The 14,816-nt window shown below is 41.1% G+C and overlaps 1 protein-coding gene across 6 annotated transcripts in view; it reads right to left on the bottom strand.

The window, feature by feature from the left end:
• CCDC30 (coiled-coil domain containing 30) overlaps positions 1–14,816 on the bottom strand; it is a 130,974-nt gene that overhangs the window by 55,359 nt on the left and 60,799 nt on the right. For 2 of the 6 annotated variants that reach the window (XM_043574611.1, XM_043574615.1), the window contains exon 5: positions 2,945–3,188. The exons of the other annotated variants lie outside the window; for them this stretch is intronic. In XM_043574611.1, coding sequence (XP_043430546.1) covers positions 2,945–3,188 — 244 coding nt within the window. The remainder of the gene's footprint in view (positions 1–2,944; positions 3,189–14,816) is intronic. 6 annotated transcript variants of the gene reach the window in all.

Below are 14,816 nucleotides of genomic sequence, written 5' to 3'. Positions count from 1 at the left end.
ACCAAATCCATATACTGGTCCCAATGACAAGATCATTCCTTTTGTGGAAACAATTAAAGCTTACGAACCTTAAATATTCTCATCCAGTGAATGTGGATGGAATGGGCTATCCAACCTGTGAATGTGTCACTCAACAAACAAAGTCCACTTGTTCTGTCTCTCTACTCAGCAAACATCCTTCAGATTTTGATTTTTCTTCACTCTCTATGGGTAAATGTGCTGTTTATTTAAACAAGTTCAAGTGATAATTATGATTAATCATTACAGAATAATAACTAACAGCCATTCTGATTTTACCCAATAGTCTCAAAAGTTTGGTTTGAGTTTATCCCCAAGATACAGATCCATTCTAGGGGGACTAATACATCAAGCCTACAAGCCTACATCAAACCCTGAATGAATTCACTCAGATAATCTATAACAGACACCCTGAGAGGCCTTTTGGGAGACAGTTTGTCAGCCTTCCTCAGGAAGTTAGCTCTACATGAGAAGTGTATGCTTTCTTTGAACTTCTCAGCAGGGGGAAACAAATCAAATAGCAGCTAAAAGGTCAAGCTCTAGAGTAGACAGACCCAGGTTCCATCACAATGTGTTATTCTGGGAAAATTATTTAACCTCTCTAAAGGCTCAGTTTCCTCATCTATAAAGTGGCAACAATAATATCCTGTCTTGTTGTGTTGCTTAATATACACAAGGTATTTAGTATAGTGCCTGGAACATAGTAAATATTCAATAATGCTATGTAAAACCATGAAACTAGATTTTAAACCTATAACATTCAGATAATTAATGGTGATTCCAGTTGGTTTCATGAATGTGGGGAAAGTAATAATCTAGAATTCAGCTATCACAATCGTACCTGGAACACTGTTGAACAGCAGGTAAGCCACCAAAGGCAACTGACAGCCACAAATGATGTCACAAATACATATGAACAATAGAGCTCATGTACTTACTCATAAAAGAGGCTCTCACCATTCTTTTTCTATGTATTTACTATCAATAAGCATTCTTTAAAGTCTGATATCTAGTCTCAAGCTACAGTTGCCTAAAAAAATTTTTTTTAACATTTATTCATTTTTTGAGAGACAGACGTACAAGCAGGGAAAGGAGAGAGAGCGAGGGAGACACAGAATCCAAAGCAGGCTCCAGGCTCTGAGCTGTCAGCACGGAGCCTGACGCAGGGCTTGAACTCACGAACAGTGAGTTCATGACCTAAGCCGAAGTTGGACGCTCAACCGACTGAGCCATCCAGGCACCCCTAGCTATCGTTGCTTAAATGTGTATGTTATGAGATTAAGAAGATGCAGCACACATGAACAATCAGCTAGGCACTAGACACTGTAATCCGACAACAGGGTGAAGACCACAACCCTCACATACACAAGAACTAAAAAGTACAACAATTTATAGCCACCAGTAGATCCAAGCACCCTCTACACAGAAAAAGGTTCTGAAATTATCACTGCACAGCACACTGCAGAAACACTAAAGTCTGTCCAAAATCCTTGCCTCCTTAAAGAAGTAAATGAAATAGTGTGTGTTATACTGTTTTGGGAAATGTAAAGTTCAAAACACGAATACGTTATTTTTTCCCATGAAGCCCACGTCTATTTTGTTTCCTGCTGTATGGGCCCTAACACGGGGCCTGACCCATCATAGATGCTCAATTAACAACAGCTGGATAAACGAGTAAGAGCAACTTACTCTTCTTTCAATAATTCAAAGTCATTATTGTGGAATAAAATTACTGAACTCTGCAAGAATTCAGTGAAACCCTAAGAAGCTGTGTGGCATAAAGGGCTATTTGTCCTTTCACAAAGTGGCTATTTGCCCAGATTTCCCATATAATTCATATATATTTAATAGTTGTCACATCCCCCCTAGTATTGAGAAATGATTCTTCAAATAATGAGAAAGTATAAATTAAATAAAATTAATAAATTAACTAGGGTGTTACTTCTCATACTCTTCAACTCATTACTCTGTAAGTGCATTGATCATTTTAAGCTCATAAACAAAAGATTTTATAATCTTTGTGACCACAGTGCTCAGCCTCTTTCCAAGTTGCCTACACTGGCTTACTTCCCAATAAACAGACTGCCTGGGGGCTTGAAAATGAACTTCTTTTTGAACATTTGATGTCCTAGATCCCTCTGGTCTTCTGAACAAACCCAGAGACTCCCTTCTTTTTCAAATGTATCTGAAAATCCTTTCAGGTATCTATTTTCTTTCTCTACTGTGACTTGCCTAGTTTTCAGACTCTATATCTGAATCTCTTTTCAAAAGTTTTTTTTTACTTCCTTTACTATTACTCTGCCTCTCCTCCCCCCCCCCCAAATATACACTTGAATCCATTTTTAAATGCCTATTGTCAGTCTTTTGAAGTTAGTTTACTTATGTGTACAAAGGCTTCCCTCTGTGGATCTCAGAATAATTCCTAGAAAGGTATGTGTAGGGATATCTTAATTTGTATAAGAGAGAACCTGCAAAATTGAGCTGTAAGAGCTGAAGTGTGGTTGGTCGTCACTGTCTTGATCTCTCCAGCAGGTAGATCTCTAGTAAATAGCAAAAGCCAGACTTAATTCCAAGTCTGTGATCTCTTCCCCACCCAAACAAAGTATTTTGTACATCTAAGCTAGGTGCAATGAACAGAAAATGTGGCACAAATCCTGCCCTTCCCTGTCTTACCTCCCCAGGGCAGACATTGACAACCAATCAGCATTCTTTTCTGCGGAGCCTAACCGAGCCTAAGAGCCCTTTATAACAAAGTGCATCAATGACCGGGCTTAGTTCAGATTTTGGTTGCTATTTGATTACCATTCAGGCCATGGTTGTGAGCGTGCTTAACAAAACACACTGATGTTGATGTAAAAATTATGCCTATATCCACAGCTGACCGGAGGAAATGGACCCAGTCAGAGCATGTGTTTACAGCACCTACCTGGGTACCACTGTCATCTGAACTATCCCCAGAGCTCTGAGATGGAAGGAAGCTCCGATTTACACAATTCAGCTCTTCTCTAAGCCTCACAGTTTCCTCAGGCTTCAAGGTCAACTGTTGTTCTCCACCTTTCATATCTTGGTTCTGTTGTGAGTCCTCTTCCTCCTGCCTCTCTTTTGGCAAAGTGCCCTCCTCTACTGACTCCTCAGGAATTTCCTTCTGCTTACTTTCTCCTAGTTCAGGACTTGGTGCAAATATAACAACAAGAAACTGTCAAAATGTTCATTACAGTAGCAGAATATGGAGGGAAAAAAAAAAAACCCTAACAGTGCTACAAGCCAATTTTCCAACTTGAATTCTTTTTTTGTTGTTAAATTTTAATGTTTGTTTTTGAGAGAAAGAAAGAGAGAGAGGGAGGAAGAGAGAGAGAGAGAGAGAGAGAGAGAGAGAGAGAGAGAGAGAATATGATCAGGGGAAGGGCAGAGAGAGAAGGAGAAACAGAATCTGAAAAAGGCTCCAGGCTTTGAGCTGTCAGCACGGAGACCCATGCGGGGCTCAAACCCACAAACTGTGAGATCATGACCCGAGCCTAAGTTGGATGCTTAACCAATTGAGTCACCCAGGCACCCCTCCAACTTGAATTCTATAGCAGAACAGTTATATTACTCTCATAAATAAACTTTAAATACAGATAAGTCCTTTTTTTTTTTTTTACTCACATTCAGGGAGATGACCCATCAAAGACTTTTGTCTATACCAAAACAACTAGTTAAATGAATTTTTCACTTTTCAACTTTAAGTATGACATTGGGCAGACACAGCTTATAAAGATTTTTAAAAATTTTTATAATTTGTTTTTTTAAAAATGTTTATTTTATTTATTTTTGAGAGAGAGAGAGAGAGAGAGAGAGAGAGAGAGAGAGAGAGAAAACAGGGGAGGGGCAGAGAGAGAGGAAGACAGAGAATCTGAAGCAGGCTTTGTGCTGACAGCAGAGAGCCCCACGTGGGGCTCAAACTCACAAACTGTGAGATATGACCTGAGCCGAAGTTGGTTGCTTAATCAACTGAGCCATCCAGACACCCCTAAAGATTTTTTTAAAATTACTCAGTAAGCACCAGGCATTTTGGCAGGCACTAGGACATATCCCTGCCCTAAAGGGCTTACAATTTAGTGAGTAAAAAAAGATAAGTAAATAAGGGAGTAGATGAAACTAGTAGTAAGCCATCTGAGTCCTGATGGATGAGTAGGCACAAACTAGGAAAACATAAAGGGACAGGTGTGTGCATACTCGCGTGTATGTAGGTGTGTTGGGAGAAGGTGTTGGTATAGATGAGAACAGAGAGGAAAAAAAGGGTGTTCGAGGATGTCTTAAAAAATAAAATGGGTAAAGGCCCAGAGACAAAAGAGAGAACGTCCTTTAGGAAGATCATTTGGATGTCAAGTGGCAGGGAAACCAGAGATTATTGTAGGGATCCATGTGATAAACCACAGGGACTAGAACAGGGTGGTGGGGATGGAAACAAGTGGTGGATTCTAGAGATGTTTAGAACACAATATTGATAAAAACTTGTTATGAACTGGCTGTGGCAGGGGAGAGAGAAAAAGGAATAAAGGATGACACCTGGATTTCTGCCTGGAGCAGAGAGGCCAGTGGATGGTAGACCAAGAAGGGGGAATGGGGATTTAAATTGGAAAGATGGGGGCGCCTGGGTGGCTCAGTCGGTTAAGTGTCCATCTTTGGCTCAGGTCACGATCTCACAGCTCATGAATTTGAGCCCCGTTTTGGGCTCTGTGCTGACAGCTCAGAGCCTGGAGCCTGCTTTGGATTCTGTGTCCCCCCCCCCCTCTCTTCTCCTCCCCTGATCCCTCTCTGTCTCTGTCTCTGTCTCTCAAAAATAAATAAGCATTAAAAAAAAAATTGGAAAAATGCCTCTGGTGAAGATACAGATACAGAAGAATGTGAGAAGCCTTGGGATGGGATAACATGAGCCAAGGAGAAGGCAGGAAGTGAGAGGAGGAGGACCATTCTAGATAGGAACCTAAAGACTGGTAAGGAACAAGCAGGGGAATGAGAGTCTGGAGAGGAAGCTGAGAAGCCAGGGAGGGAGGAGGGTAACCAAGAGACTGTGAGACACAGAAGCTGAGGGGAGGGAATGCACCTTCAGTGGTTAGATAGAGTGGATGAAAAGTAGTATGAACACAAGCATGCCGATTTTATTTTTGCTCCTTCATTTTAAATTTGTTTCAGCTATCTTGGAGCCTAGCATAGCATGCTTCACAAATCATAGTTGGTGCTCAAATTCTTCAAGAAGGCAATTTGGCAGTACAGATCAAGAGCCATAAAAATGTTCAGACCCTTTGACTGAATAATTGAATACCAATGAATTTACTGCAGTAGAATAATTCATGAGAAGAAAAGAGCTGAATGTACAATAACGCTCATAAGCATGCTATTTAGAACAGTGATTAAATGGAGACACAGAAATGGCTGAGAGAATTAAAGATAAATCAACTTGAAAGTGGTATAAAGACTATTCATCAACATGAAAAATACGTTAATTAAAGTAAAATGGTAGGACAATAAACTATATATGTGTATGTATATGTGTATAAACATATATGATACCATGGGAAATGTACATATAGAAGAAACTGGAAAGGAACAGGGGAAAAATTATGTCAGGGAGTCTTTATTTTTCCCTTTTAAAATTCCTTTAGTACTGTATTAAAAAAAGAATTAAATATTTTATTTTGAACTCAGCAGTTTTTTAAAGATAATATATTCAAACGAGGGGTGCCTGGGTGGCTCAGTCAGTTAAATGTCTGACTCTTGGTTTCAGTTCAGGTCCTGATCTCATGAGTTTCAGGCTCACATAGGGCTCTGCACTGACAGTGTGGAGCCTGCTTGGGATTCTCTCTCTCCCTCTCTCTCTGCCCCTCCCCTGTCCACTCTCTCTGTCTCTCTTGAAATAAACTTAAAAAAAAAAAAGATGTATTCAAACTATACAAAACAATATGAAATAAAGACTAAAATCCTTTAAAAATAATTTCTGATAAAATAACAGTGATGTTTTCCATCCTCCATAAACTCTTTTCCTTTTCCTACTTCCAGTGGAAGCCAGATACACTTGAAGATTGGGAAAATGCAAACATACACCTCATAATTAAAAAAAAAAATTAATGTTTTTCTTTATTTTTGAGACAGAGAGAGACAGAGCATGAGCAGGGGAGGGGCAGAGAGAGAGGGAGACACCGAATCCAAAGCAGGCTCCAGGTTCTGAGCTGTCAGCACAGAGCCTGATGCAGGGTTCGAACTCATGGACTGTGAGATCATGGCCTGAGCTGAAGTTGGACACTTAACCGACTGAGCCACCCAGGCTCCCCGTACCTCATAATTTTTAAAATGGAAAAACTAACTCTGTTTCCAGGAAAACAGTAAACATAGTTTTCCCTATTTCTCCCACCAAGTACAACTAAAAACATGGGGATTATATGTAAGACAGACATAAGGAGCCTCTGACAGGTAGAGAGAAGGCAGACTAGGTAGGGTACTCAGGACCTGAGGAATGACATGACTGTGAGCTTCCTGCATTTTCTTTTAACCTCAAATATCTTAGACTTGCAAGTGGAGAAGCCGGCAACCCAGACAGCACCAACAAACACAGAGGACCAGGAAATGGACAGCAAAACAAGTAAGAAAACTTGTGGACAATATCTGCTTTACTCCAAATGCCACAGAAAAAAATTGTGGCCCCACCCTCACCCATGTCAGCAAAGGTCAGGTTGGGAGTCTATACTCCCACCTTCACCAGGCTATCATGAGGCACCTCAACTCCCTGTTGGGGTGGTGTCACAGGCTAACAGGGAGCAGAGACTTTCATCCCTGCCAAGCAGTAAAAGACATGGGGAGACTTTCACCCCGACCTGGCAGTGAGGAGGCACCTTTCTCCCTTTCCACTGGGATGGTGTCAGAGGAGGCCTAGTGGAGAGTAAGGACTTTCACCTCTGTCCAGCATAACAAGATCATCCCTACCCACTTCCTGTGGGGTCTTGGAGACCCAGTGGTAGCAGTAACAAGGCATTCCCCCCACTCACAGCCAGAGCAGTCTAAGCAGAGGCCTGGTGGGGAGTAAGAACTCCCACCCTCACCAGCTGTAATGAGCACCCTCCCCTTTCCTTGGGTGTCCATGGAGGTTGACGGGGATTTACCCTGCCTGGGGTGGCAATGAGGCAGCACTCTCCTACTCCCCCTGCTAGAGGGGTATCGGAAGAAGCCAGCTAAACTGAAGGTTTAATTAAGACCTAGAGTCTTATAATACCCAAAATATTCAGATTTTAATCTAAAATTACTCATTCCAAAATGCAGGAAAATGAGAAAAGGCAAAAATAGATGAAAAAACCAACTTGTCAGAATTATCTGACAAAGATTTTCAATCAGCTCTTATAAAAATGCTTTGATAAACTTATGAATATACTTGAAATGCATGAAAAAATGCAAAGTCTCAGAAAAGAACTACAAAGTTTTGGCACAGAAAGAGAAGATATAAGGAAGAATCAAATGGAAATTTTGGAAATGAAGAATACAATAATCAAAATAAAAACTCAAATGCAAAATGGACCTAAATGCAAAATTACAAATAAAATGAAAGGGTCTTCAAGATTTAAAGTTAAGCAGCATTCTGAGACTTAACATCAAAAATATGATCCATCAAAGGAAAAATGGATATGTCATTGAAATGAAAAACTTTCATGTTGAGAAAATCCTGGTAAGAGGGTGAAAGATGGGCTACAGACTGGGAAAAAATATTTGCAAATCACATGTCTGACAAAGGACTAGTGTCTAGAATTCATAAAGAACTCTCTAAACTGAACAGTGAAAAAAACAAACCCACTTAGAAAATAGGCAAAAGTCTGAAAGGAGACTTCAATGAAGAGGAAAGACAGATGCAAATAAACACATGAAAAGATATTCAATATTATTAGCCTTCAGGAAAATGTAAATTAAAGCTATAATGAGATATCACTATACACATATTGGAATGGCTAAAATTTACAAGTGACAACACCAAATGCTAGTGAAGATGCAGAAAAATGGATCACTTCTATATTGTTAGTGGGAATGTACAATGGTATAGCCACTGGAGGAAAAACAGTTTAGCAGTGTCTTAAAAAACAACAAAAAAAAACCTAATGTGCAATGAACATGTGGCCCGAAATTGCACTCCTGGGGATTTATCCCAGAGAAATGAACGATTATGTTCATATAAAAGCTTAAATATTTACAGAGCTTTATTTAAAATAGCCCAAACTGGAAATAACTTGGATGTCTTCCAATGGATGAGTGGTTAAAGTGGAACAGCCATACTATGGAATACTACATAACAGTCAAAAGGATCCAATTATTGTATCAATAATCCAGATGAATCTCCAGAGAATTATGTTGAGTGAAAAAAGCCAATCCCAAAAGGTTACATATTTTAGGGTTATATTTATATAACATTCTTGAAATGAAAAACTAACAGAGATGGAGAATAGACTAGTTAGAATTACAATAGAATAGGGTCTAGAGTTAAGGAGTGGGTGAGGTGGGAGGGAAGAGAGGGGTAGCTATAAAAGAGCAACATGAGGGATCCCTGTGGTGATGTAAGTGTCCTGTATCTTGACCGTATCAATGTCAATATCCAGGTTATGCTATTACAATACAATTTTACAAGACGTCACCAATGGGGGAAACAGATAAAGGGTACATGGGATCTCTCTATTATTTCATACAACCGTATGCATGTGAATCTACAAGTACCTAAAAATAAAAAGATTTTCTTAAAAAAATAGAGGGGTGCCTGGGTGACTCAGTTGGTTGAGCATGCGACTCTCGATTTCAGCTCAGGTCATGATCCCAGGGTCGTGGGATCAAGTGCCACGTAGGATTCTCCACTGAGCATAGGGCCTGATTAAGATTCTCTCTCTCTCTCCCTCTGCCCATCTCCCTTGCTCACGTGCATTTTCTTTCTGGGTAGCAATAGAACTCTGTTTCCAGGGAGGAAGCAAAAGAAAAGATGAGCTCATTCATTCATCAAATATTTATTGAATATCAATTATATGCCAAGCACTGTTGTATGTGCTAAAAAGTTAACAGTGACCAAGACAGCCGGGACCATGCTCTCATAGAGCACACACCAAGAGGAAGAATATGAGGACAAACAACAAACAAGTAAACAAGATAATCAGATTATGATACATCACAAATAAGGTAACATGGGAGAGCAGGAGTTAGGACTTTTCCTAATATGGTGTTTAGTGATTACCTGAGAATGTGCAGAGAAGTCAGCCGCATGAAAAACTGGGGGAGAAGCATTCTGGGCAGGAAGAGCTTGTCAGTGCAAAATTCCTGAAGTGGGAAAGTGCTTTAAGGGCTAGAGGCTCTGAAAGGCTGCATGATAAACAAGGCATAAAATGGTATGATGATAAAATTGGAGAGGTAGGCAGAGGCCAAGTCACAGAAGACCTTACTGGTTATGGTAAGGGTTTAGATTTTATTTCAAGCATAATGGGAAGCCATTGAGAAGTTTTTAGGAGAGGGAGTAATATTATTCAAGTTGCATTATTAAAGGACCACTTTGGTTAATCTATGGAGAATGGATTAGGAAAGAGGTATTGAAGCAGGGAGGTCAGTTAAGAAGATATCGTGATAGTCCCAGTGAATGATACCAGTGTCAGGGAGTGGGTTAGTAACAGTGGAGATACAGATAGAAATAAATAGGTTAAATATTTTATATTTTCATAGTAGAACTGACAGGATTTGTTGATGACTTAGATGTGGGGAGGAAGCAAGTGACTCCTTAGGCTTTGATTTGATCAACTGTGTGAAGGGAGGGACTATTCACTGAATAGATTGGACCGGGGAAGGAATAGTTTAGAGGAAGAGGAAAATTGCATCAGTAGTTCGTGCAATGGATATAAATTCACTGTCAAGTTGAATCGGAAATGAAAATCAACTTGAACATTTATCATATAATTCTTTTTATTTATTTAAAAAAAAAATTTTTTTTTCAACGTTTATTTTATTTTTGGGACAGAGAGAGACAGAGCATGAACGGGGGAGAGGCAGAGAGAGAGGGAGACACAGAATCGGAAACAGGCTCCAGGCTCCGAGCCATCAGCCCAGAGCCCGACGTGGGGCTCGAACTCACTGACCGTGAGACCGTGACCTTCGGACGCTCAACCGACTGCGCCACCCAGGCGCCCCGTCATATAATTCTTTTTAAAAAAATACTTATTTATTTTGAGAGAGACAGAGAGGGAGCGTGAGCTGGGGAAGGGCAGAGAGGGAGAGAGAGAGAATCCCAAGCAGGCTCCTCACTGTCAGCACAGAGCCCAATGTGGGGCTCAACCCCATGAACTATGGATCATGATCTGAGGTGAAATCAAGAGTCAGATGCTTAACCAACTGAGCCACACTAGTGCCCTGATTTATCATATAATTCTTGATAAAGGTAGTAAGATGTAATGAGATGGTAAATGAGAATGTGTTAGAAAAAAATACAGTTCATTAAGGTCAAGGGAAGCTACCAGCTGCTCTGGCCCAAGCTTCCTAATAAAGCAAACCCAGGTTGAGATCAGCTGGGCTCTGCAAGCTTAGAGCTGCTCTTGGAAGTCCAACTTTGGGTTTAGCTGCAAGTACACAGTGGGAGTAGGAGGAAATCTCCATTCATTCCAATATTTTATTTTATTTTTTTTATTAAAAAAATTTTTTTTCAACATTTATTCATTTTTGAAAGGCAGAGAGAGACAGAGCACAACTGGGGGAGGGGCAGAGAGAGAGGGAGACACAGAAACAGAAGCAGGCTCCAGGCTCCAAGCTATCAGCACAGAGCCTGACGCGGGGCTCGAACTCACGGACCACGAGATCATGACCTAAGCTGAAGTCGGCCATTTAACCGACTGAGCCACCCAGGCGCCCCATTCCAATATTTTAAAAGTACCTACTGTGTGTCAGGCATTATTCTAGACACTGGAGACAGTCCAGAACAAGACAGATGGGACTTCATTCTTCTCCCCTTTCCCCCCTCCATGTTATGCATATACAGAGACAGAGTCCTGAGTAATTTTTTAACACCATAAAGCTCACTTTCATAGCAAATACCTAGACCCCAAGTGTCCCAGCACCTTCTTGCCCTTGGGATATTTGTGACTATGTCCTATACAAAGTAGATAAAGTGGTAACCTCTGACTCAGAGTTAGGGGATGTGGACCTCTTGCAGTCCTGCTGATAACTTGCTAAGTATGTGATTGTGACCAAAATAGTCATTTTAGTTCTCTTGGTCTCAGAGACCTCTTCTGTGAAAGGAGAAGACTTAGCTAAATAGCAGTGGTTTTCAAACATTTTAGCTGTGGCTTCTTTCTTGAAGTAAAATCTTACACAGAATTCCACTCATCAGTCTTTCCTCATCTCCCATGGCAGTTTCTGAGACCCTTACAGAGCTCCTAAAGTTTTAGAAGGTTGACCTCTGTAAACCACTAGAAGATCTGCAGGTCCCTCCTGTTCTAAGATCTGTTGTTCTAAAAGAAAGGCACTATAAACAACAGAAAAACAAGAAAGAGTCCATTATCTTAAAGGAGCTAAAATCTAGTAGAAGAGATGTGCTACAAGAATCAATCAATTTGGCTTATGGAGCAGCTTCTATGTGCATTGGACCATGCTAGGTGTGCTGTAAATACTTTCTACTTCTCTTCAAATGGAAGGTTTTGGCTCATGGCTTTCTGGTGTCTTCTTCACCCCAAGTCCTGCAATCATCCTGGAAGATTCCAAGGTCCATACAGATCACCCACCAATGCCTTGGCATCTCACTTCCTCAGTCTCCTTATCTCCAGTTATCTTCTCATCTCTCCCTCTTTGCCAGCTACTTGCATAACCACACTATGAGTTGTATCATCAGCAAATGCTTCACTTCCAAAGTAACTAAAATTAGATATCCAGATTTCAGCTTTTTCTTTTTACATAATTTTTACATAAGTACCTTCAATTACTTTTCCCTTTTTCTATCAGCTCCCTTTACCTGCTTCTTTATCCAACGTAGGGCCTACTGTTCATTATTTTAATCACTGCCTAAATAAAATGTCCAACTTTCGTCCCCCATTGTCCTTCCACTGCATTCGTGTGGCAAAACCTTGGTCCTGGATGAATCCAACTGTCTTCTCATGCCTATACTAAATGTTGCCCCACAGATCACATATTCTCAAAGACAGATGCCATACAAAGTCACAGTCTCTAGCTTAACTGGGTCCTCAACACTACCTGCCCTCCCTAGTCAGCTTCCCTTTCCACTCACCATAGTGATTATTTCAAACTTTTTTCACTATGTTATAAACTCTGATATTTCTATTCCTCTTTCAGCACATGACTTTCTTTCCTACTTCACAGAAGACACAAATCGTCACACAATCCTTTGGTTTCAAGTTAAAAACTCACTTGGATCTCTGTCCATTCTCCCTTTCTTCCTCCTGTTACAGCGGACCAGGTGGCTGACTTCCTAAGGCTAGCCCCTCTCTGGTATGCAGAATCCTAAACCTGTCCATTTGGGGACTCCTTCTGATCAGCATTTAAACATACACAAATTTTCTCTCACTTCAGTTCCATATTCCCTTCTCCCTTTCACAACCAAACTTTTTGGAAAGCAGCTACACTCACCAATTGTACTTCCTCAAATTCCACTCACTCCTCAGTTCACTCCCATTCACCATCCCATGAGATGGGATCTAGGAAGCCATTTGTTTTCTGCCCTTCCTTGGAGCTACTCTTACTAAAGTCTTCAACCACATTCTTTTTTATTTTTTTTATTTTTTTTTATTTTTGGGACAGAGAGAGACAGAGCATGAATGGGGGAGGGGCAGAGAGAGAGGGAGACACAGAATCGGAAACAGCCTCCAGGCTCTGAGCCATCAGCCCAGAGCCTGACGCGGGGCTTGAACTCACGGACCGCGAGATCGTGACCTGGCTGAAGTCGGACGTTTAACCGACTGCGCCACCCAGGCGCCCCAACCACATTCTTAATCTGATTCAGTAATCACTCTTTATTCTTTATTTTCTTGGCAGTACCTGGCACTATTTGCTATTCCTTTCTTCTTGAAACACTCTTTAATCTGGCTTCTGTAACACATACTCTCCTGACTTTCCTTCTACTTCTCTGGCTGTTTTGTCTCAGTTACTTCTGAGGGTAATTCTTTTTGTCTCTTATAAAGAGGCTTTTCTTTGGTTTCTGCCTTCAGGTACTTTCATGAGACAACAACCAGGGCCATCTCATCCATCATATGACTTCTGCTTATGTCCACTTATAGATGATTCTCAAATTTATCTCCAGCCCAGTCTTCATTTGCTCTTGGCATGGCTGCTCCAGAGACACTTCAAAGTCAGTGTTTCAAAAGCTGAGCTCCTTCCCCTCCTCCCTCTAAACTGTGTTCCCAAACTCAGAGGATGACACCATCAAACCAGAACCTTGAAAGTCTTCTTTAAACTCTGCCCACACTCTGACTTTCATGCCTTCTTCCTCATTTCCTATACTCATTAATCCTGAAGTCCTGTTGAGTCTACCTCTTCTCAATTCCCTTTACTTTTCTCTTCCTCACAAATACCACCATCTCTCAGCTAGATTATGGCAACAGTCTCCTAACTGGTCTCACTGCCTTTGTTCCTGTACAATAATCAATTTCCCATACAATTGGCAGAGTGATTTTTCTAAAGCACAAATCTTCTTAGTCTCTTTTATGTTACTAAACCCTGTGGTAGTTTCCTGTTGTCCAAACTTCTTCATGCAGACACTCATGTTCCCTCATGATCAGGTCCCTGCCTACTTCTTCACTCTCATGGTCTCCTTCCCCAGTTCCTCTCTTCAAGCTCTATGCTGTAGCAGCACTGAGGTCATTGAGTTCCTCAAACAAATCATGCCTTCTCTTGTACATGTCATATCCCCCTTGAAAAATAATCCCCCATCTTTTTGCTTGGCTCTCGGTTACCCATACTTCAGGACTCGGTTTGTTATTTCCTTTAAGAATATTTTCTGGTTTATTAGCCCGGGCCAGGGCACCTCCTTTGTGCTTCCATAGTATCCAACACCATCTTCCCCCAGCAGGCTATTTGGACCATAAGGGTAGAAATTGTGTCTTATTTTGTATCCTCAGTGTCTTCCTATAGTACCTGGCACATGGTAGATAGGCAATTTTACTGTTGATTGTGATTGTGTAATGGATCTGAGATATGTGGAGGCTGTGAAGTGGGACAGAGGAGATAAGCAAGGAAACATTATGAGGAGAGAGGGAAGCATAGGGCAGATATGTAGACATCTCACAGTCTTGGTGCTGGGAAGTAATTTAGACCAAGTCATGGAAACCAGTGGCAGCAAGGAGATCTTTAGAGAAGTCCAGTATCTTTATCATGGCAAGGTTCCCCACCTCCAAATGAATTAAGGCCATAGCCTTGTTCTGTGGGGCAAGTATCCCTACCAATTACCCCAAGTCAGGTGGGTGGATTTTTGTCAGCTTTGATAATTAATGTCAGCTTCTTCTCTGAAGAGTGTTCAAATTGGACACTTCATCTCCACTGCTGCCTACTCAATCTAGGCCACTGTCTCTTCATCTGTAGCTCATATCTGGATTAATTGGTCCATTTTTCTTCTTCTTCTTTTTTTTTTTTTAATTTTTTTTTCCAACGTTTTTATTTATTTTGGGGACAGAGAGAGACAGAGCATGAACGGGGGAGGGGCAGAGAGAGAGGGAGACACAGAATCGGAAACAGGCTCCAGGCTCTGAGCCATCAGCCCAGAGCCCGATGCGGGGCTCGAACTCACGGACCGCGAGATCGTGACCTGGCTGAAGTCG

Source organism: Prionailurus bengalensis, chromosome C1 (genome assembly GCF_016509475.1).
Source record: "Prionailurus bengalensis isolate Pbe53 chromosome C1, Fcat_Pben_1.1_paternal_pri, whole genome shotgun sequence".
NCBI classification, from domain to species: domain Eukaryota; kingdom Metazoa; phylum Chordata; class Mammalia; order Carnivora; family Felidae; genus Prionailurus; species Prionailurus bengalensis.
The sequence above is the reverse complement of the archived record's forward strand: the minus strand, read 5'-3'. Positions and strand labels throughout refer to the sequence as shown.